This window comes from Schistocerca cancellata, unplaced genomic scaffold, assembly GCF_023864275.1.
Source record: "Schistocerca cancellata isolate TAMUIC-IGC-003103 unplaced genomic scaffold, iqSchCanc2.1 HiC_scaffold_782, whole genome shotgun sequence".
In the NCBI taxonomy this organism is placed as follows: Eukaryota; Metazoa; Arthropoda; class Insecta; order Orthoptera; family Acrididae; genus Schistocerca; species Schistocerca cancellata.
Window position 1 is genome coordinate 4,404,668 of NW_026046793.1, and position 21,622 is coordinate 4,426,289.

The following is a 21,622-nucleotide window of genomic DNA, read 5'->3' on the forward strand; positions in this document are numbered from 1 at the left end:
ATTGAGAATGGCCGGGCTAGTGGTCTCGCGTTCTTCTTCCCGCCAATAGATGGCAGTACTTTTGCCACTCTGGTTTACCAGTTTGCTTCCTCCTTCGTGCCTGCTCTACTCCGAGCTGTGCACTCGTTGGTAGCACACGGCATCTTGTACTCGCCACTGTGGCTCTCGGAGTCACTGCACCGAGTGTAAGTGTTCTGGTATTCTGTGCATATTTCTTTACCCGGACAGTCTTCCGTAGTACTGTCTTGTGTTACTTTGGCATTGACTTAGGTTTCACAGCACCTGGCCCAACCAACAATTTATAAATGTTTTCAAATTTATGGATTTTTATGTTTGCTGCTTGTAAAAATTATCTCCTATAACTTCCTATTTTCAGTACGACACCTGAAAAAGTGGTCGTGTGTTAAATAAAATGACCTTGCAACTGTTGCAGTATTTTCAGCCTCTGGTATAATTCTCAGTTGTGGATGTTCCTCCGACAGGATTGATTGTAGTGCGTGTGGATTAAGTTTTGAGAACAAGAGTCGGTAATATTTAGTATCGATATATTTTAGGTCGGCACCGTAACTGGCGAGCTTTTAAAATTACCGTAGTTTTACAGGATTGTGCTACCTGACCACGAAATTGTTCCACTTGACCTCCTGTAGGCATTACCGGAAACGTGCAGTGGTGTTACAGTAAACAACTAGAGTTGTGATTAAGGAAAGTGCATCACACTGTGAATTGCTTTAAGACAGTTGTGCATATACTGTCAAGTGGTTCAGCATGTCCTCACAAAATATCACGGTGAGATCTCGTGATAAGCTGACTACAGTGCCGTCGCCCTAAGGTGCAATAATATTGTTTGACTAATACTACTGATAAGGTTGTCGATTGACTGTTTTGTGGGCAGTGACAGCTGTCCTTATACCAGGGATGTTGCAGCTGTCAGATATTTAGCACGGTAGCTGGAAAGAAAGCAAATCAATTTGTAATTATATACTTGAATTTTTTGCAATGTAAATGTTCTGTCCATTTTCAGCACGCATTATCAGATTCAGCAGACATAGAAGTTGTAAGAGAATGGGCAAAGCTTCAAGTTACGAGACAGACTAGTGATATAGTCTGCCGTTCACTGAAGGAAATCATTTCGGCTGGTAGCTCACTTCGTTGCGACAGAGACTTCCTCCGTGTTGTTCTACTTGATGCTGAAAAGAAACTTAATGCACTTGATGAAAGATATGTAAGTATTAGCTTTTGTCCTACATACACATTACATATGTAAGCTGAAATAATATACCATTGGACATATGCAGTGCATAGTTCTAGTAACTAACTACTAAAGCACTGAGTGGTCTGTATTTCCAAATACTTACTTCTATTCTTTCAAAGTGTTGTTGTTGTTGTTGCCGCAGTCTTCAGTCCAGAGACTGGTTTGATGCAGCTCTCCATACTGCTCTATCCTACGCAACCGTCGTCATCTCTGAGTAACTACTGCAACCTACATCCTTCTGCGATTTTTACCCTCCATGCTTCCCTCCAATACTAAATTAGTGATCCTGTGATGCCTCAGAAGGTGTCCTACCAACCGATCCCTTCTTCTAGTCAGGTTGTGCCACAAATTTCTCTTCTCCCCAATTCTATTCAGTACCTCCTCATTAGTTACGTGATATACCCACCTAATCTTGAGCATTCTTCTGTAGCACCACATTTCGTAGGCTTCTATTCTCTTTTTGTCTAAACTATTTATTGTCCATGTTTCACCTCCGTACATGGCTACACTCCATACGAATATTTTCAGGAAAAAAGACTTCCTGACACTTAAATCTGTATCGATGTTAACAAATTTCTCTTCTTCAGAAACACTTCCCTTGCCATTGCCAGTCTACATTTTATATCCTCTCTATTTTGACCATTGTCAATTATTTTGCTCCGCAAATAGCAAAACTCATCTACCACTTAGTGTCAAGTTTCCTAGTCTAATTCCCTCAGCATCACCTGATTTTATTCGACTAAACTCCATTATCCTTGTTTCGCTTTTGTTGACGTTAATCTTAAATCATCCTTTCAAGACACTGTCCATTCCGTTCAGCTGCTCTTCCAGGTCCTTTGCTGTCTCTGACAGAATTACAATGTCATCTGTGAACCTTAAAGTTTTTATATCTTCTCCATGGATTTTAATACCTACTCCGAATTTTTCTTTTCTTTCCTTTACTGCTTGCTCAATATACAGATTGAATAACATTGGGGATAGGTTGCAACCCTGTCTCACTCCCTTCCCAACCACTACTTCCCTTTCATGCCCTTAGACTCTTATAACTGCCATCTGGTTTCTGTACAAATTGTAAATAGCCTTTCGCTCCCTGTATTTTACCACGGCCACCTTCAGGATTTGAATGAGTATTCCAGTCAACATTGTCAAAAGCTTTCTCTAAGTGTAAAAATGCTAGAAATGTAGGTTTGCCTTTCCTTAACTTATCTTACGAGATAAGTCGTAGGGTCAGTATTGCCCCCCCCCTCTCTCTCTCTCTCTCTCTCTCTCTCTCTCTCTCTCTCTCTCTCTCTCTCTCTCTCTCTCTCTCTCTCTCTCCCCCTCCCTCCCTCTCTCTTCATCCACTGTGCTGCTACCTCTGGTTGTTACGGGAGGTGGAGGGTAAAGTGTTGTCGCTCCGTCAACAGTGTTGCCATTCTTATTACTCCAGTTACACTGCTTATGCAATCTAGAAGAAATCAAAGGTGAGAGTCTAGTTGCACCAGTGCCGATACTTTTGAATTTATTCACCATTCCTGCTGAATAGACGGCAAATGTTAGATTTGGGATGATGTCGTGCACTTGAGTAATCCAGTGCCTGTAAATATTGAAATATTCAACTTTTTAGCTTCTTGTGATTCCTTGTAAGGTCTACTGTATCATTACTCCTTTCAATACTTATTCCCATGTTAGCCATAATGGGGGGAATTGAGTATGGTTTGTAATAGACAGCATTTAACTAACTCACAAACACCTGTATATTTTATACTGTGTATTTTTCATGTAGATTTTACAAAATACTGCTCCATTTTCTCAAACGAACAGAGATTTGTACCTCTCACAACTGTTTGTCCCAACCAGAGAAGGGACTGTCTAAAAAAGTAACAGAAAAATCATGGAAATTTGCTTTTTATTTTGCAGTACTGATTCTGACATATCAATGATTATACTGGTTGTTACATAAAACTGCAGTTGTTCTGTAATAAGTACATGCTGATTCTTAGAAGTCTTTGGAATGACCTTTTTCACAAAATTCCTATCATGTACTAAGCAACATCACATGTTTAAATAGTGATCAGATATTAAAATACATTTACAGCAGTCTTCAAAAGTTACAGAAATCAGATAAGCTACACACAGTCCCCACAGTCTCAATGTGATCAGAGAATGGAAACGTGGTCCAAGTACCGTATTTACTCGAATCTAAGCCGCACTCGAATCTAAGCCGCACCTGAAAAATGAGACTCGAAATAAAGGAAAAAAAAATTTCCCGAATCTAAGCCGCACCTGAAATTTGAGACTCGAAATTCAAGGGGAGAGAAAAGTCTTAGGCCGCACCTCCAAATCGAAACAAAGTTTGTCCATTGTAATATGAGACACAATTTAGATCGAATGAATGACGATACAGCTACAGTAGTTTGGTTCGAGTCTAAGCTTAGCAGTTAAGCTTTACCACGTAGCCATTGCTATGCGTCAGGCGCTCCGTCCGTATTTATACGGGTGCCCTTCCTTTTTCACGTGCTTCGTCTAGTTTGAATCGATTGCTTATTTTGCTTTGATCTGATAATTGCCGTTTTCTTTGTTGTAGGTGTTTGCGTCACTCTTAAGCTGAAAATGCATTACTGCACTGTGTCATGCATTGTTAGTCGCATTCTGATAGTGCGTGTTTACGGCCTGTCGCGGCTCGCGGCTCGGCTTGCTTTTGTGCGCGCTACCGCCGCGTACAATTAAAAAAAAAAGAGGAATCGTCTCATTAGCGAAACAATGGCAAGAGACCGCAATTTGTTGTTACTTACACTGCTGCTTTCTTTGATAATGATCAACAAGAATCAAATAATAGACTGCGTATGATAGAACATGTTCTGAACGAAAGTTAGGCGAAAATTTTTCTCCGTTTGAAAATCTTTGCGGTCGCTTCTTTATTACATCAAATTCTGCACAGAAATTAGTCACTTTAGATTTAAAAATCTAGTCACTTTCCGTGCTTCATTTCTGACTGTATCACTATTAGGCATAAGAATAATACGAATATAAACATGACACGATACGTATATTCTTCCGCGTTTGCTGTTGTCTCACTCCAGTTTCGTAGTTTATTAGGCAGACAGTTTTTAAATGAGATAGCAGCAAACACGAAAGAATACATGGCAAAATGTTTATATTCGTATAATTCTTATGGTGAAGAGAATACTGTATATGGTTCAAATTTCATCAGGTTCCTATTAGCAACCATCTCTTCTCACAGATAGGAAAAAATTCAGAACGTAGAGTTGGCCATATTGACAAACATCCCAAACAGTCTTGCCAGTCAGATTTTCGTAGTACACTGAAATTGTGCTACATTCGAAGATGAACAATACGGAATTTGTATTTACTTCGTTGGATAATGTATGAAAATGCAGTGGACGAAACTCGCGGCGGAGAAAAAAAAGCTCGTCTTCCACTTTTTTTTTTAAATTTATTTACTGACGCTGAGATTTTGGCGCCAGTATTTATCCTTGTGCCTACAAAATATGCCAGCGTAGCGCTACATATATTCGGCGGCAGAAGTTAGTTGTGGCGGCATGTACCGACATTTTTCATAACTTCTGCTTGCTTTGCACTCGATTCTAAGCCGCAGGCGGTTTTTTGGATTACGAAAACCGGAAAAAAAGTGCGGCTTAGATTCGAGTAAATACGGTAGTCTGTGTTCTTATCATCTTTGAAACTGACTAAGTTCAACCGTGGGTGATTTTAAAGCACCTGTAATACATTAAAAAATGGTGACGTTGGTTTATCTGTCAATTCTCTACAAGCTCTTGCAAATACATATACTTCCTAATCCAAGATACTTACCTGCTATAAACTTCCAGCTTCATTTCACATTCTGATATATCACTGGTACATGTGGACAGGTAGGCATCATATTTCTGTGTGTTTGTGGCACAGACAATACAATAGTGTACGTGATTAGGTCCCTTAGCTGACAAAACTGGGAAGCTGCCACATCATAGTATAGGCACAACTGTTGTGGCATGACCAAAGATGTTGAGTCTGATCTGTGGGTGACCAATGATATCAGGTAAGCTATTGGTGCAATATTCACTGACATATATTTGTTATTCTCACTTGTGCTATCTTATTAAAAGTAGAGGATCGAAACTCTTACATCATAAGACATGCTGCATGTAATATTAGAAACTACAGTGCAAAGTCCATCTACAGAAAATTATGTTGGGCTTCTTAATGAGGTGTGCCAGTCAGTGTAGAAAATGAAATAATACTGATGTAGTAACAAATGGTATGACCCGCCAGGTTAGCAGAGAGTGCTAATGCGCTGCTTCCTGGGCTCAGGTAGACGCACCAGCCCCAGATCGAATCTGCCCAACGGATTAACGATGAGGGCTGGTGTGCCAGCGAGCCTGGATGTGGTTTTTAGGAGGTTTTCCACATCCCTCTAGGTGTAAACCAGACTGGTCCCCACGACCCACCTCAGTTAAGACACGCAGACATTTGAAACGTGTTTGCACTCATTCATGATTTACACTAGATGCAGACAGCTGGGGTACACTGATTGTGTCCTGGGTGGGCGGGGGGGGGGGGGGGGTTACGGGGTGGCGGCAGGAAGAGCCTCCGGCCAAATCAGATAGTCAGCACTCCAACTCTGTGAAAGGTGCGGGACAAGGTGCAAGCAATACTAAGTAACAAATGGTACATTAGAACCAGTTACAAATTTTATATACCATAGCCAGTACAGTTATTTCAACAATATATGACAGTACCGATGTTGGAATCTACAGGTGTTGTCTGAGGGAGGGGGACCTACTTTAGATTGCCTGTATGAGGAATCTAAATTACTGTAAAAGTCAATGCAGAAAGAAAGTATTAGCTACTGTTTTGTGGAAGATAGCCTCATTTACAGCTTATATTTGAAAGTCTTGTAGTACCAGCTGATTCATAGCTCTTACATGATGTCATGTTACATGTACAAATGTAACATTCATTGTCTAAAAATATGCCGGGCATAGACGTGGGGCATATTAGTCACACTAAAAGCTAAAATCTCCATTGGTAAATTATTAACAGGAGGATCATATTTTCCTCAAAACTATAGCTACTATTTCCATTTCGCATAAAGTTGTTGTTATAAGCTTTAATCGCCAATAATTGCGTGGATATTCAAACACACTCACTTGGAAACAATAGCTGGTTACATGACAACAACTCAGTATCTCTCATTCGACTGCCGTGCCGTGCCGTGATACGCGGCCAGCGCCGTTCGTAGCTAGGTGGCGCTCCCACGCTCAGCCGAGTTGCGGAGCGCCTCTATCACCATTTGCGCGTGCTGTCATGGCGGCACTGTTAAATGTCGTGGCACTGTCACAACACTTTTCTCCCCTTGAAAAAAAAAAACACTCACTCCCTTGGAGACATGGACAGTGAGGAGACATCCGTGGCCTCTTGTGAGGCCCCGAGAACATCCCACGGAGAGACACGAGAGTATGGTCGAAAATGTCCAGGACGGAAGCTCGTCCGTGGAACGTGCCTCCTGGACGAGATGATGGGTGAAAACTCCGGAGCAGCATCCGTAGGTGTCGTGGACCTGGGGGTGTGCTCCAGCGAGATGGGTCCCGGAGAAGGCGGCGTATTCGGAAGCGGGAGAGATGTCGGCTGCATAAACACGTACGGTAGATCGGCAGCAGCTACAGGACTGGCTTCTCGGGCTGGTGGAGGCGAAGGAAGGGGCGGTGGCACCGGCGTGCCCACCACTCGTGGGCGCATCTGGTCGTAATGGCGAACAACCGTGCCGTCGTCCGTACATATTTCACAAAGCCAGTGGCCGCGAAGAGCCTTGACCACCCCTGGAATCCATTTAGGGCGAGATCCGTACCCTCGTGCCCACACGTCGGCACCCACCGAGTATTTTCCCGCACTAGGGGACACAGCACAAGGCCTGACAGGGTGAAGCAGGCGCAGTAGAGTGCGCGGTTGGCGGCCGTGCAAGAGTTCAGCAGAGGCGTGAAGCGATAAGAACTCAGAAATTGCAGCAGAGCGTCATCTGTGGAAAAATCACTAAGGAATTTTTTCATCTGGCTTTTGAAAGTGCGGACAAGGCGCTCGACCTCCCCATTCGATTGTGGATGGAAGGGCGGTGCTGTAACATGACGAATCCCTTGTCCAGTACAAAAATCACGGAAGGTCTGCGAAGAGAACTGAGGGCCATTGTCCGTGACGATCGTGGATGGAAGACCTTCTAGCGCAAAGATTTTGGTCAAAGCCAGTGTTGTCGCCGCAGTGGTGGGTGACGGATACCGAACAACAAATGGAAACTTCGAGACGGCGTCGATCAACAGTAGCCAATAAGTACCGAGGAAGGGGCTGGCAAAGCCAGCGTGCACCCGTTCCCATGGCTGCGCCGGATCAGGCCACGGAGAGGGCATTGTACGAGGTGCAGCCAGTCGTTGAGCACACTGACCACATGCAGCAATCGTGTGGGCGATGTCCAAATCAATACCGGGCCAATAAACGTGCCTGCGGGCCAGGGACTTAGTCCGAGAAATCCCCCAATGGCCTTCATGCAATAGTTTGAGAACATCTTTGCGAAGAGAGGCTAGCACCACGACCCGTGGAGATGCGCCATCCGTGGCCAGAACACCACTACCATCACGAACAGATGAAGGTGCAAGGCATGGTAGTTGCGAAGGGGATCCGATGCCCGGCCTTTGGTCCTGTCCGGCCAACCCCGTTGAACAAAACCGATCACCTGACGCAGGACCGGGTCCTGCGCAGTACCTGACCTGACCTGCGAACCTGTAAGTGGAAAACCCTCGACCGCACGACGTTCTTCCTCATCAATGTGGAAACAGAGTAGTTCATCACGATCGAAAACCGGGTCGGGGCCCATCGGCAATCACGACAATGCATCAGCGTTGGTGTGCTGGGCCGTGGGGCGATAGTGAATCTCATAGTGAAAACGAGAAAAGTATAAGGCCCAACGTTGCAGGCGGTGAGCTGCCTTATCCGGAAGCGTTGCCGATGGGCTGAACAGAGAGAGACTAGCGGCTTGTGGTCGGTGATGAGGTGAATCTTAGAACCATAAAAAAAAAAAGCGCTGAACTTTTATAGAGCATAATGATAGCGAGCGCCTCCTTTTCGATTTGAGTAACGCCGTTGTGCATCGTTGAGGGTCTTGGAAGCATAGGTGATGGGTCGTTCCGACCCATCCTCATACCGATGGGCGAGAACAGCCCGTAGGCCATACTGTGATGCGTCAGTCGCCAGAACCAAGTGCTGACACGGACAGAATGTGGCAAGACAAGGCGCCGACTGCAAATGAGCCTTCAGGCGGACAAAAGCCTGCTCACACTCGTCGGACCAACAGAAAGGGACGTTTTTGCGTAACAGCTGATCAGAGGATGAGCTACCGCCGCTGCGGATGGATTGAATTTGTGATAATAAGCAATCTTGCCTAGAAACGCCTGAAGTTCTTTGACCGTAGACGGCCGGAGTAGAGGGTTAATGGCCGCAACGTGCTGACGTAGAAGACGTATACCCTCACGGGACAAGTGGAAACCAAGATATACAATGGAGGGTTGGACGAACTGTGACTTGTCCAGATTGCACTTCAACCCAGCCGAATGCAAAACCCGAAACAGTGAACGCAAATTGCGAAGGTTCTCCTCAGTGGAGGCCCCCGTAACAACAATGTCATCCAGATAGTTGATGCAGCCGGGAACGGAAGCCGTGAGCTGTTCCAAAAACCGCTGAAAAATGGCCGGCACGCTAACGACGCCAAATGGTAATCGCTGGTACTGATACAACCCACAAGGAGTGTTGATTACGAGAAATTCCTTGGAAGAAGCATCCAACGGCAACTGATGGTACGCCTCCGATAAGTCAAGTTTGGAAAAGAGCTGGCCCCCAGTGAGCTTGGTAAATAACTCCTCAGGACGGGGAAGAGGATAAGTGTCAGTGAGGCTCTGAGCGTTGACAGTGGCTTTAAAATCGTCACACAATCGCAGACTCCCGTTGGGTTTAGAAACCACCACGATTGGCGATGCCCATTCGCTGGAGGTAACAGGAAGGAGAATCCCTGAAGCTGTTAACCTGTCTATCCCAACCTCGACAGGTGCACGCAACGCCACCGGAATAGGGCGTGCCCGGAAAAAATTAGGGCGAGCTGTAGGTTTAAGAGTAATGTGGGCTTTAAAATCCTTGGCACGACCCAGACCAGCAGAGAACACGGACGGAAATTCAGAACACAATCCATCCAGCTGTTGATACGGAATATCCTCAGAGATGAGGTGCTCATCATCATCAACGGAGAACCCGAACAACTGGAAAGAATCATAACCGAACAGGTTTTCAGTGCCCGCATGATCCACCACATAAAACGTGAGGGGCCTAACAACAGACTTGTAGGCAGTGGAAGCATCGAACTGGCCAACGATAGGAATTTTCTGTTTATTATAAGTTCTCAGATTTCGCGTAACTGGAGACAAGGGAGGGGAGCCCAACTCCAAATACGTGCGAGAATTAATGAGAGTTACTGCAGAGCCAGTGTCCACTTGCATGCGAATGTCTTTATCCAGAACACTAACAGTAACAAACAACTTATTTGTTTGAGAAAGCACACAGTTAACATCCGTGTCCGATGCCTCGTCCTTGTCGACAGGAACTTTAGGGGACCGACATACAGAAGCAATGTGGCCTTTTTTCCTACACGAATTACATGTGGCCCAACGTTTCGGACACGTGGCCCCGTCATGCTGTGCGAAACAACGTGGACGAGAAGGAAGTGCGGAACGAACCTGTTTCTGCGGTTGCTGTTTTCGCTGCGAGCGTCGCGGCCCAACGCGACGTTGTTTACGTGAGTGAACCGCCGCCACATCTTCGTTCCCCTGTGAAACAGGCAAATTGTCCGTGTCGAAAGTTGACTGTACAGACGTTCAATCCCGTCTCCAGCCATCCTGATTTAGGTTTTCCGTGATTTCCCTAAATCGTTTCAGGCAAATGCTGGGATGGTTCCTTTGAAAGGGCACGGCCAATTTCCTTCCCAATCCTTCCCTAACCCGAGCTTGCGCTCCGTCTCTAATGACCCCGTTGTCGACGGGACGTTAAACACTACCCACCACCACCTTGACTGTACAGCGCCTCCGTCACACCACACGTCTATTTGCGCGCCAGCAGTGTGAGACACTTCAAAGGATTGAGCGATGCTTAGAACTTCAGACAATGACGGGTTTGGCAGTTGTAGGGCACGTTGTCTAACTTCTTTATCAGGAGCAAGCCCTAGAATAACATCCCTAACCATTGAATCAGCATAAGACTCGTGTTGAGTGTCCGTGACAAACTGACTCAGACCGTGTAGTTCCGCCACCCGAGCCCGGTAAGATTGATTGGGCTGTTTACGACCCCGGTAGAACGCCACGCGGGCGGCAACGATGAGGGTGTTTCTGCGGTAATAGTTAGACAATAAGTCACACATTTCTTGGAGGGACAGAGAGGCAGGTTCCCGCAGAGGGGCTAACTGAGATAGCAGCTGATAGATCCGTGGGGAAATCAAAGATAGAAATAACGAATTAAACATAGGAGTGTCGACAACACCGAAAGCCGAGAAGTGTTGCCGCAAACGCTTCTCATAATCCTCCCAGTCTTCAGCGGCCTCGTCGTAAGGAGGGAACGGAGGCGAAGAAGAGGAAGACAGACGATGAGTAAGCGACGACGACAACACCTGAACAACAGCAGTCAACTGTGTTTGCTGTTCAATGAGTGCTTGCATAAGCTGTTCCGTGTCTGCCCCGTCACGAACACACAAATCCACAACGCAGTGAAAATATCCGACCTCGTCGCCAAAAAGTGTTATAACCTCTAATCACCAATAATTGTGTGGATATTCAAACACACTCACTTAGAAACAATAGCTAGTTACACGATAACAACTCAGTATCTCTCATTCGACTGCCGTGCTGTGACATGCGGCCGGCGCCGTTCGTAGCTAGGTGGCGCTCCCGCGTTCAGCCGAGTTACGGAGCGCCTCTATCGCCGTTTGCGTGTGCTGTCGTGGTGGCACTGTTAAATGTCGCGGCACTGTCACAACAGTTGTAGTGTGGTTTAGGTGGTCCGTACAGGCAATCCAAAGTAGGTCCCTTCTTCACATAACACTTGCAGGTTCCAATATCTGTACTGTAATATATTGTTGAAATGACTAATGACATGGTGCAACCAACTATGGTTTTCCTGTTTCATTATAACACTGCATGGTGAAAAAGATTCACCTACTGTGTGTGTGTGTGTGTGTGTGTGTGTGTGTGTGTGTTTGAGGGAGCGAGAGATATTTATTTTAATACATCAGTATTATTTTATTTCCTAAACTTACTGGCACACCTCATTAAAAGGCTTCTGTGGTTGGACTGTACCACAATTTCTAATATTACACGTGACATAATATCTGATGTAAGAGTTTCAATCCTTTACTTCCAACAAGATAGCATGTGAGAGAATAACAAGCTTATGCCAGTGAATATTCCACCAGTACCTTACTTAATGTTATTGACCATCCACAGATAAGATCGTAAACACCTTCAGTCATACCATAACAGTTGTACCTATACTATGACATAGCTAAAGGACGTTATCACATACATTGTTGTATTGCCTTTGTGCCACATACGCACCAAAATAAGAAGCATACCTGTTCACATGTATCGACAATGTATTGGAGTGTGAAAAGAAGCTGGAAGCATAAGATATGTAAATAACTTGGGTTATAAAGTGTATGTATGTGCAAGATCTTGTCAACAATTGACGTATAAACCAATGTCACCATTTCTGAACGTGTTATGGGTGCTTGAACATGACCCAAGGATAATAAAAAGAATACAGTCTACTTGGACCATGTTTTCATGCTCAAAACACTGGACTGAGTTTACCCTCTTCAAAACAACAAACTGTGGAGCTCTGATTGTGTGTCTCTTCCTGTTGGCGTGGCCAGCAATGCAACATAACCAAAAAACGGTTCATGCAGACATAAGATCAGCTGTGCAAGATGTCTTTAGTGCTTTTGAAAGTGAAACCTGCATTGCCAGTTTGTCAAAGGATAAGTTTTGGTCCTGTGTGAAATCCACCAATGGATCAAATTTATCATTTGTAGATAGCAACTGCACAAAAATGGAAGATGGAAAAATTCTAGAGTTAGAAACAGTTACTCAGATCACATGTTCTCCACATTCACTTCCGTGCACACATTGACATATATGCATGTGACATGTGTAAGCAGGAGCGTTTGTGGAATGGAAAACTAAGAGTCAGGAGGAGGGGGCGAGGGTCCAGTGGACGTTATGAAACAACTATTAGATAATACCTGTAGCCTCTCTTAAAGTAGTTAATGACAGACCTGTGGAACAATGAAAAACCTGTGATTACACACACACACACACACACACACACACACACACACACACACACACACACACACACAAAATAAATATACATAATCTCCTGAATATTTATATCACTAACCTCAGTTTGTTGATTAATTATGGATCATGTTTCCCACGTATGACTTTCTGGAAATGAATATGTTGTCAGTGACTGTACATCCTCTAACACACAGTAAACAACTGTTTTTCGATATCTGAAGGAGCATGAGAAAATTATCATTTCCATAATTGTAGGGGGCTCTGGACAGGTTGATATCTTAATTTCCATTCCCCCCCCCCCCCTCTAGTCATGGTCTACAGAATTTACCATTCCCAATAATAAATAAAACGCGTATTATCTCCTTAGTTCTGGTTTATTCATTTGTTTCAACAAAACATTGTGCGAGTAACCATGTATACGAGGGGCATTTGAAAAGTCCGTGCATAAATAAAAGCTACTTATGTGTTTGGCGTAAACCTTTGTTTTTCGAAATAGTCTCCTTTTAGACTTATGCACTTCATCCAATGTGATTCTAATTTGTTGATCCCTTCCGAATAATAGGAATTATCCGTATGCAAAACAGCTATTAGTTCCTGCAATCACCTCCTCGTTTCAATAAAATCATTGTCCTGCCAGCTATTTCTTCAAATTGGGGAACAAATAGTAGTCTGGAGAATAGGGGGGATGTGAAATGAGTTGGAATCCTATTTCCATTAATTTTGTGACCACTACTGCTGAGGTGTGTGAAGGTGTATTGTCGTGATAAAAAAGGACTTTTTTGTGGTCCAATTGCCAGCGTTTTTCTTGCAGCTCGGTTTTCAAACAGTCCAATAATGATGAATAATATGCACCTGTAATAGTTTTACCTTTTCCAGATAGTCGAATCCCAAAAGACAGTCGCCATAACCTTTCCGGCCGAAGGAATGGTCTTTGCCTTTTTTGGTGCAGATTCTCCCTTGGTAACCCATTGTTTAGATTGTTGTTTGAGCTCAGGAGTATAGTAATGTATCCATGTTTCATCCACAGTGATGAAACGACAGTTAGTCCTGTGGATTCTTCCTGAACGGCTGCAAATCATCCTTGCAATGCTTCGCACAATTCAGTTTTTGGTCAAGCGCGAGCAATTGCTGAACCCATCTTGTGGATAGCTTTCTCATGTCCAAATATTTATGCAAAATAATATGTACCCATTCATTTGAGATGCCCACAGCACTAGCAATCTCACGCACCTTATCTCTTCTGTCATCCATCACCATATCATGGATTTTATCAATGATTTCTGGAATTGTAACCTCCACAGGGCATCCAGAATGTTCAGCATCACTTGTGGCCATATGGCCACTCCGAAAATTTTGAAACCACTTATAAACTGTTCTAATCAAAGGTGCAGAGTCACAGCAGTGTTTATCAAGCTTCTCTTCAGTCTCCTGAGGTGTTTTGCCTTTCATAAAGTAATGTTTAATCACCACAAGAAATTTTTTTGTCCATTTGTTTGACAATGACTCCACTTCCTTGATTCACGCGAATGTCAAACACAAAGAAATAGACCAATATGGCTGAAAAGATACTACTAACTGAACATGACCTCGATACGGGCTAGTGGTGCCATCTCTTGGACTTTGCACGGACTTTTCAGATGCCCCTCATATGTAATAGTTCTCAGATTGAAATTTGATTTTTGAATCCCTCACCTCTGAGAGCAATTATTTAGGAGGTAGTGATTCAGTAGCTTTCAAAACACTTGAGGAAGAGAAGCTACGTGGAGAAAACGTAACGATCACCAAGCAGGAGTGCAAAAAAGCAAATGGGTATGAGGCTATGAGGACTGAAAACTGCATATAAGGGAAAGAAATTGGAAGATGGCTGACGATTAGATGGTAAGAATAGACATGAAAAAATCTGTCAAGGAAAGAATTCAAAACTATTATGGCATAGCAGTAGCATAGAAGATATTAGAAAAGCTGTGTGGGCAGTTTTGTTTCACCTCTTCAAGAGACAATAAACCCAGTCATAGGCCTTCCAGAAAGTGATTCTATTTACAAACCAGCTATTTCTTTTGCAAGTAGAAATCTTGAAAGAAACTTCCAAGGATTTGTCAGATGTAAGTCCACTGACGAAAATCACTCCCAAAATCCTAAAGAGTCCATGAACAGTGTAATCTTGGAGAGAATTCCCGAGAGTGTTGGTGGCAATCGGTATACTGCATTTTGGTGTGTTGGATGCAGTGACAACATTCACTGAAGGATATGAAGTACTGAAAAGGCTGCTAGAAACCTTTGGTCATTTTGCAGTAAAACAAATGTTAAATTTAGATAAAGAAAGGCTTTTTGTGTCTGAGAACTGTTTGAGACTTTGAAACAATGGCAAGACAGGGAGGAAAAAGGATATTGCAAGATGAAATGGAAGAGGATGCAGACAACCCAATGTATGGAGCTGGGAGGCATTGACAACTTTAATGGCTGTTTTCTGTAAGTTGTATTTTTCAAGAAAAAGTGTACTTTCTTAGTTTCTATTAACCAGAATTTGTTCAAAATTATGGGGTATACTCATTGGAGTATTGTGCATATTTTAACACGGGGATTTTCGTATTTTGTAAATCTCAAAGATGTTAGCCTTATGTACATCGAACGGTGTAGGAAAGTTTGTCTACTTTTCACAAATATAATTATCTTAAAAATAATAAATACTTTCAGAAATACCTTTGTTAGTGGCTAGAAATGTGCAACCCAAGGCATATTTTCTTCAAATTTTTATTCCCAATAATTGCTGAAAAAGGTACCTTTTATATGAATAAATATTACATTGTTTAAGATAGGGAGTTTTCCAATCTGCCCAGAACTCTTTAAATGAAGTAAAATCATATCAGCCATATTATGTCTTATGTAACTGTGTAAAGTTTGTGATTGCTATTTGTCCTGTGGTTAATGCTTTCTCACAAAGGCGACACTGTGTGCAGTAGAATCAACATTCATTGGTGCTGAAGAAATGTAATACTTGCCAAGAAATAACTCCTGTTCCTCTATACCTGCAACAGCTGAAATGAATATTGTTTTAATGTATGGCCCTTTTTTTCCAGAAAAGTGCTCAGAAGGAATTAATGAATTTAGCTAGCGATTTGTCTCATAGCTGGCACAATATTGAGAAAGCAGCGGAAAAAGCTAGAAGGAAACGTTCACAGGTAGACATAGAAGCCAAGGAAGCACCAAATCATCTCACAGAACTAATGAACCAATTGAGAAGAGCTTCAGCAGAGGAACTTAAAGCTGTAAGTTACTCCTTCTGTTCCATGCAGATAAGCGGGTCTTGTATAGCTTTCATGTTGCATGATGCATATGTAGTTACACCATCATTTCTGTATATTTGATGTGGGAGAAAAGTAATGAGACTGATTTTTTTATGTACCGTAGTTTTTATTTTTTCAGTCAATAATATTGCCCAAGGGAACTCCCTTGGGCAACTATACACTGGCAGTCATTGTTCCCACTCTGGGTTGCAGTGCTCTCGGTCACATTCTTCTGAATGTTCCTGAATCCCAAAATGTCATTTTAAGACATTTTTCAATTTTGGGGAAAAAATCAAAAGGACTCAGTTCAGGTGAATAGCGGGCCACAGAACAATATGAAAGCCTTTTTAAGTAAAAAAATTCCACGATGGAAGTGGCCGCATGGCATGGGGTGATCTCACGAAGCAGCATCCACTTGTGTGCAATGTCCAGTCTCAGTTAATAATTCTCTCTTTCCTGAGCCTTTCAACTTTAGCTTTGTAAAACATTTGGTTGAAAGTTTGTCCTGGAGGAACAAATTCTTTATGCACGATAGCCCTACTGTCAAAAAAGCAAATTTGCTTTGTTTTGATCTTTGATTTGCTTATTTGAGCTGTTTTTGGTCAAGTAGATGTGTGTGTGCCACTCCTTACTTTTCCACTTTTTCTCAGGATCCCACTCATAAATCCACGTGATGACTCGACTAAACCATTAGTGTGCCAAAGATTGATGTACAGTGAAAGTGTTTAACAGGTCACCCATCATCCTTATTGTTAAACTTCAGTCTGATCTCACAAGAGCACGCACACTGAAGTGTTTTTCTTGGTGTTTTAGGGTTTCGTGTAGCTGCTGGCTCGCACCTTGTACTTAAAACTGAGTCAGAACACTTAACAAGATCTGTTACCCGACGTAACATCTGAAGTATTTACCTTTTCCTTTTAATCGAGTGCTACAGTTGATTTTCTTGAAGTCGGGGTCCTGCTAATCAGTGCCTCAGAAATCCTGTGTGTTGCTGAGGAAAGGCTCGACTTCTTAACATTCTGAAGTTACTGGAGCAAAAGAAGAAAACTTACTCATATCATAAAAAGCACGTCCTCTAGTTTCAGACATATATTTCCTTGAGTAGTTGTACGGCTCATTAGTGTGATTCACGAATTAGAGAAGAACACAACTTTCATAAGACATATGCCTTGAAGGCTCAATATGACAGTCCAGATTGCAGTATATTTCAACTGTCGCAAAACCATCCTGTCTCTCATGTTAATTTTTGGAGAGTGTGGTTGCTCTTTGACAGTCAAGCCACTGCCAAGCCACCACCACAAGAATAGAATATCAGCTTTCGAAATGTGGTGCTACAGAAGAATACTGAAGATTAGATGGGTTGATCACATAACTAATGAGGAGGTATTGAATAGGATTGGGGAGAAGAGGAGTTTGTGGCACAACTTGACTAGAAGAAGGGATCGCTTGGTAGGACGTGTTCTTAGGCATCAAGGGAGGACCAATTTAGCATTGAAGGGCAGCGTGGATGGTAAAAATAGTAGAGGGAGACCAAGAGATGACTACACTAAGCAGATTCAGAAGGATGTAGGTTGCAGTAGGTACTGGGAGATGAAGCAGCTTGCACAGGATAGAGTAGCATGGAGAGCTGCATCAAACCAGTCTCAGGACTGAAGACAACAAGAAGATATTTGCATGCAGTGGGGAAGGGTAAAAAAAAATTAGATATTTGGGTAGCACATGGCCCAAGCCAAAATCACAAAATTGAGTGGGTGGCCATATATGCATCTCCGCTTGTGTCATCAATTAGCTCATGAACAACACCGACCATTTGTATGTTGTTGTTGTTGTTGAGAAATGATGTCTTTATGCTAACTTAAGGAAAACGCAGCAGCTACTCACTGTACAAGACGTGCATGCATCCACAAAAGATAATGTTATGCATCTGGTAGAACAATGACGGTATGGTGTACTACAAATTGCTTCGCTAAGGCGTAACCATTACTGCTGACATTTACTGACAACAACTGAAATGTCTGGCAAATGCAATCCAAGAACAATGACCGGGAAGATAGCGTGATGTGATGCTACTCCACAGTAATGTCCTCCTGCATTCTGCAGGACTGAAAAGTAATACTGGAGCTGGGTTGGAAAGTCACTCCGCACCCACCTTATTCACCTGATTTTGCGACCTCAGATTTCCACGTTCTCTGCTCTCTATCAAACAGCTTTCAAGGTACTCCCTTTCCAGATGGAAACACCCTCTGAGCATGGCTCGACTAGTTCTTCACCTGATAGCCACATGATTCCTACAGTTTAATTGGAAAGTTACCCTGGCATTGGCAGACTGTTGTAAACATTGAAGAAGAATATGTCAGTGATGACTAAATCCTTGTTACGTGTATCTGTTGTGTTTAATAAGCTTAGGTACAAATGCTATGAACTTACGCAGCAACCTAATAGTATGGAGGTTAGTGCTTAATGAAGAAGAGATTGTAGAAAGTCAAACAATGGAAAATTCAGGTTGGAATGCAACAGTGTTATGAAAAGGATAGTTGCTTCTCACCATATACCGGAGATGCTGAGTTGCAGATAGGCACAAACGTAGGTTGTATTTGTGTGTGAAGAAGAGGGAGGGGGAGCATATTTTTGATAAATATCTTGTTGGCTGAAAGCTGATTTTCTGACAGTTTTTTCTTGTGCCATTCTGCAACTCGACACCTGTGCTATATGATGAGTAGCAGCTGTCCTTTCCATAATATTGTTAGATTTTAGAAAGTGTTGCAGGTGTCACTAAGTGGAAGGAACACCTTGGCATTTTATAAGAAGCTGGAAATTTAATTAAGATATGAGGATGGTTTGAAAAGTTCTCAGAATGGAATAGAAAAAAAAGTACTTACATCACTGAAACATTTTTTTCATTTTTCAATGTAGTCTCCTTGTAGACTAATGCACTTGGTCCAACAATGTTCCAGTGCCTTGATCCCATCTCGAAAATGAGTTTCCTCCAGACTTGCAAAAGAATTGTTAATTCCAGCTATCAATTATTCATTTGAAGTGAATCTGCGTCCACCAAGAAAAATTTTTAGTTTTGGGAAGAGATGGAAGTCTGTCAGAGCCATATCAGGTGAATAAAGTAGATGTGACAAGAATTTATACCTTAGTTCGCGTAATTTTGCCATGCCGCTGGCACGTGTGGGGGCACATGTCAAGAGTCGCAGCACCCGTCTTGCAGATAATATTTTCATTTCTAATTCTTCAGTTTAAATGCGATATACCTTTTCAGATGATATCTGGCAAGTGTGAGCAATTTCACGCACTTTCAATGGGCGATCCTCCACACCTATTTTGTGCACTTATGCAATGATTTCTGGAGTAGTGACACGTCTTGGCCGGCCACTGTGCGAATCATCTAAGATCTCTCGACCAAATGTAAATTCGTTCACCCACTTGGCAACAGTTGTATATGAAGATGCATTGTCCCCTAGTGTATTCTGGAAATCGGCATGAATGTCCTTTGCTTTCATACATTTCTTTACAAAGTTCTTAATCTCTGCTCGAATCTTGAATTTTCATTTTTTTTTTCCTTCCTTTTTCCCCCCATCTTTGCAAATCACTACGTGGGAGCAACAGAGCCAAGTCACAGCCACAGCTCTCTTCCGAGAGCATGACACCTGTTTACAGACAACAGTCCAATGAATATCACGTGAAACACTCGTTGTGCTGGTGCTGACCTCTTGTGGTGATTCCGAGAACTTTTCAAACCACCCTCGTACACCAAAGAAAGGAAGGAGTGCCTTACTTGTTGTTGGTAGACTAAGCTACATGAAGACATGTGAAAATTTGTTCAATAAAAATATTAGAATGGAGGAGGGATCATGCGCTTCCGTTATGATACAATGGTTAAATTGTGTTGAAATTATTTCAGTAATGTATGAGATCATGGAAGTAAGTGCAGTCAGCTGGTTATCACCATTCCCTACATCTACATCTATACTCCACAAAGCAAAGTCAGGTGAGGGTGGATGGTACGTTATGTATCAATGTCGCACCCCCACACTCTTCCCCATTCCATTCACAAATGACTCGTGGGAAGAAAGATTGCTGATAAGCTTTCATGTGAGGTCTGGGGTATCTCTAATTTTCCCTCCACGGTCTTGTCGCGAAATAGTGTGTACATAAAGTTCAAGAATACTTTAAATTATCGTCGACTGCGGCAGTCGCTTCCCGTATTCTCTCCCAGAGCTCTGCTACATCACATGCTAGGGCGGTACATACACCAGATCTATAATGTGTCCCCACAGTAAAAAGTCACATGGAGTGAGATCTGGTGATCGGGAAGGCCCTTTCATGAAACAGCTGTCCCCTTTTGTAGCAAGGACGATCTATCGATGCGGCAGCTCCGTGTTCAGGTACCGATGAACTTCGCGATGAAAACGGGGTGGAGCCCCATCCTGCTGAAAGATGAACGGAGAGTCCGATTGCATTTGAGGCATCAGCCATTGCCCCAACATGTCCAAGTAGGAATATCCAGTGACAGTACTCTCGGCAAAGAACAATGTGGCCTGTACAGTTTTTGACGCGACACAGCACAAAGAACATTTACCTTTGGGGAATCGTGCTCAAATTCAATGCATTCATGTGGATGCTTTGAACCCCATATTCAACAATTATGCCTGTTCACTTTCCCATTAGTGTGAAAAGTGGCTTCATCGCTAAAAATTAAGCGATCAACAATGCCATCCCCATCCTCATTCAATTGTTGCAACTGCAAACAAAACTCAAAACACTTGTCTTTGTCGTCATTGAGCTTCTGCACTAGCTCCAATTTGAATGGTTTCATGGACAGCTTCTGTCACAGGACTTTCCACACTGTCATTGGAGCAGATTCCTTTGGAGTCTTTACAAATGTCTCTCGTACGTGCTCCACATTCACTTCACTTGCACTGGGACATCTGCCTCTCTCTGTCGGGCACAAGAAACCCGTCGTAACAAATTTGTTGTGCCAGTGGTAAATGGCCTTCCATGTTGGTGGCTTCTTGCCATACTTGGTTCTAAACAATCATTGAACAGCTGTAGCACACTTGTTTTTCTCGAATTCCAACACACAGAAAGCTTGCTCTGCACCTGAACGCGCTACATTTGCAACTAGCACTGATTATCAGCAACTTACCAAACTACGCTGTGGTGGTATACATAAAAAAAAAACTTTCAGGGTTTCTCTTCAAAATGACATGTATAATATCTGTCCAATGTTTGGTTCTTGTGCAATAAATAGTGTGTTCCCGGACTATATGTACACCCTGTACATGTTGTAGGAAGCAATATACTAGTAACTCTTCTAGGAATGATAATTAATTGAAACCCTCAGCTCCCGACAGGTGTTGTTGATATACGTCGATGGGGACAGCTGAAAATGTGTTCCCCGACCGGGACTTGAACCCAGGATCTCCTGCTTACATGGCAGACGCTCTATCCGTCTGAGCCACCGAGGGTACAGACGAATAGTGCGACTGCAGGGACTTATCCCTTGCACGCTTCCCGTGAGACCCACATTCCCAACTGTCCACCGTCTATATACGTAATGTACCTAATAGATATTTGCCCTTCCACTCATTACTCGCGCACACCAAGTTGTCTATTCCCATAAGAGTTCAGGCAACCTGTGCGCATTTGCACAGACGAACGTCAATGGCTGGATAGCCTTTAACTATATATATGAAGATAGT

The 21,622-nt window shown here is 43.0% G+C and overlaps 1 protein-coding gene across 1 annotated transcript in view; it reads left to right on the top strand.

Moving 5' to 3' along the window:
• The window catches only part of LOC126143137 (disks large homolog 5-like), a 90,242-nt gene that overhangs the window by 57,765 nt on the left and 10,855 nt on the right, over positions 1-21,622 (top strand). Inside the window, exons 6-7 of the mRNA XM_049915348.1 lie at positions 1,022-1,222; positions 15,708-15,896. Coding sequence (XP_049771305.1) covers positions 1,022-1,222; positions 15,708-15,896 — 390 coding nt within the window. The remainder of the gene's footprint in view (positions 1-1,021; positions 1,223-15,707; positions 15,897-21,622) is intronic.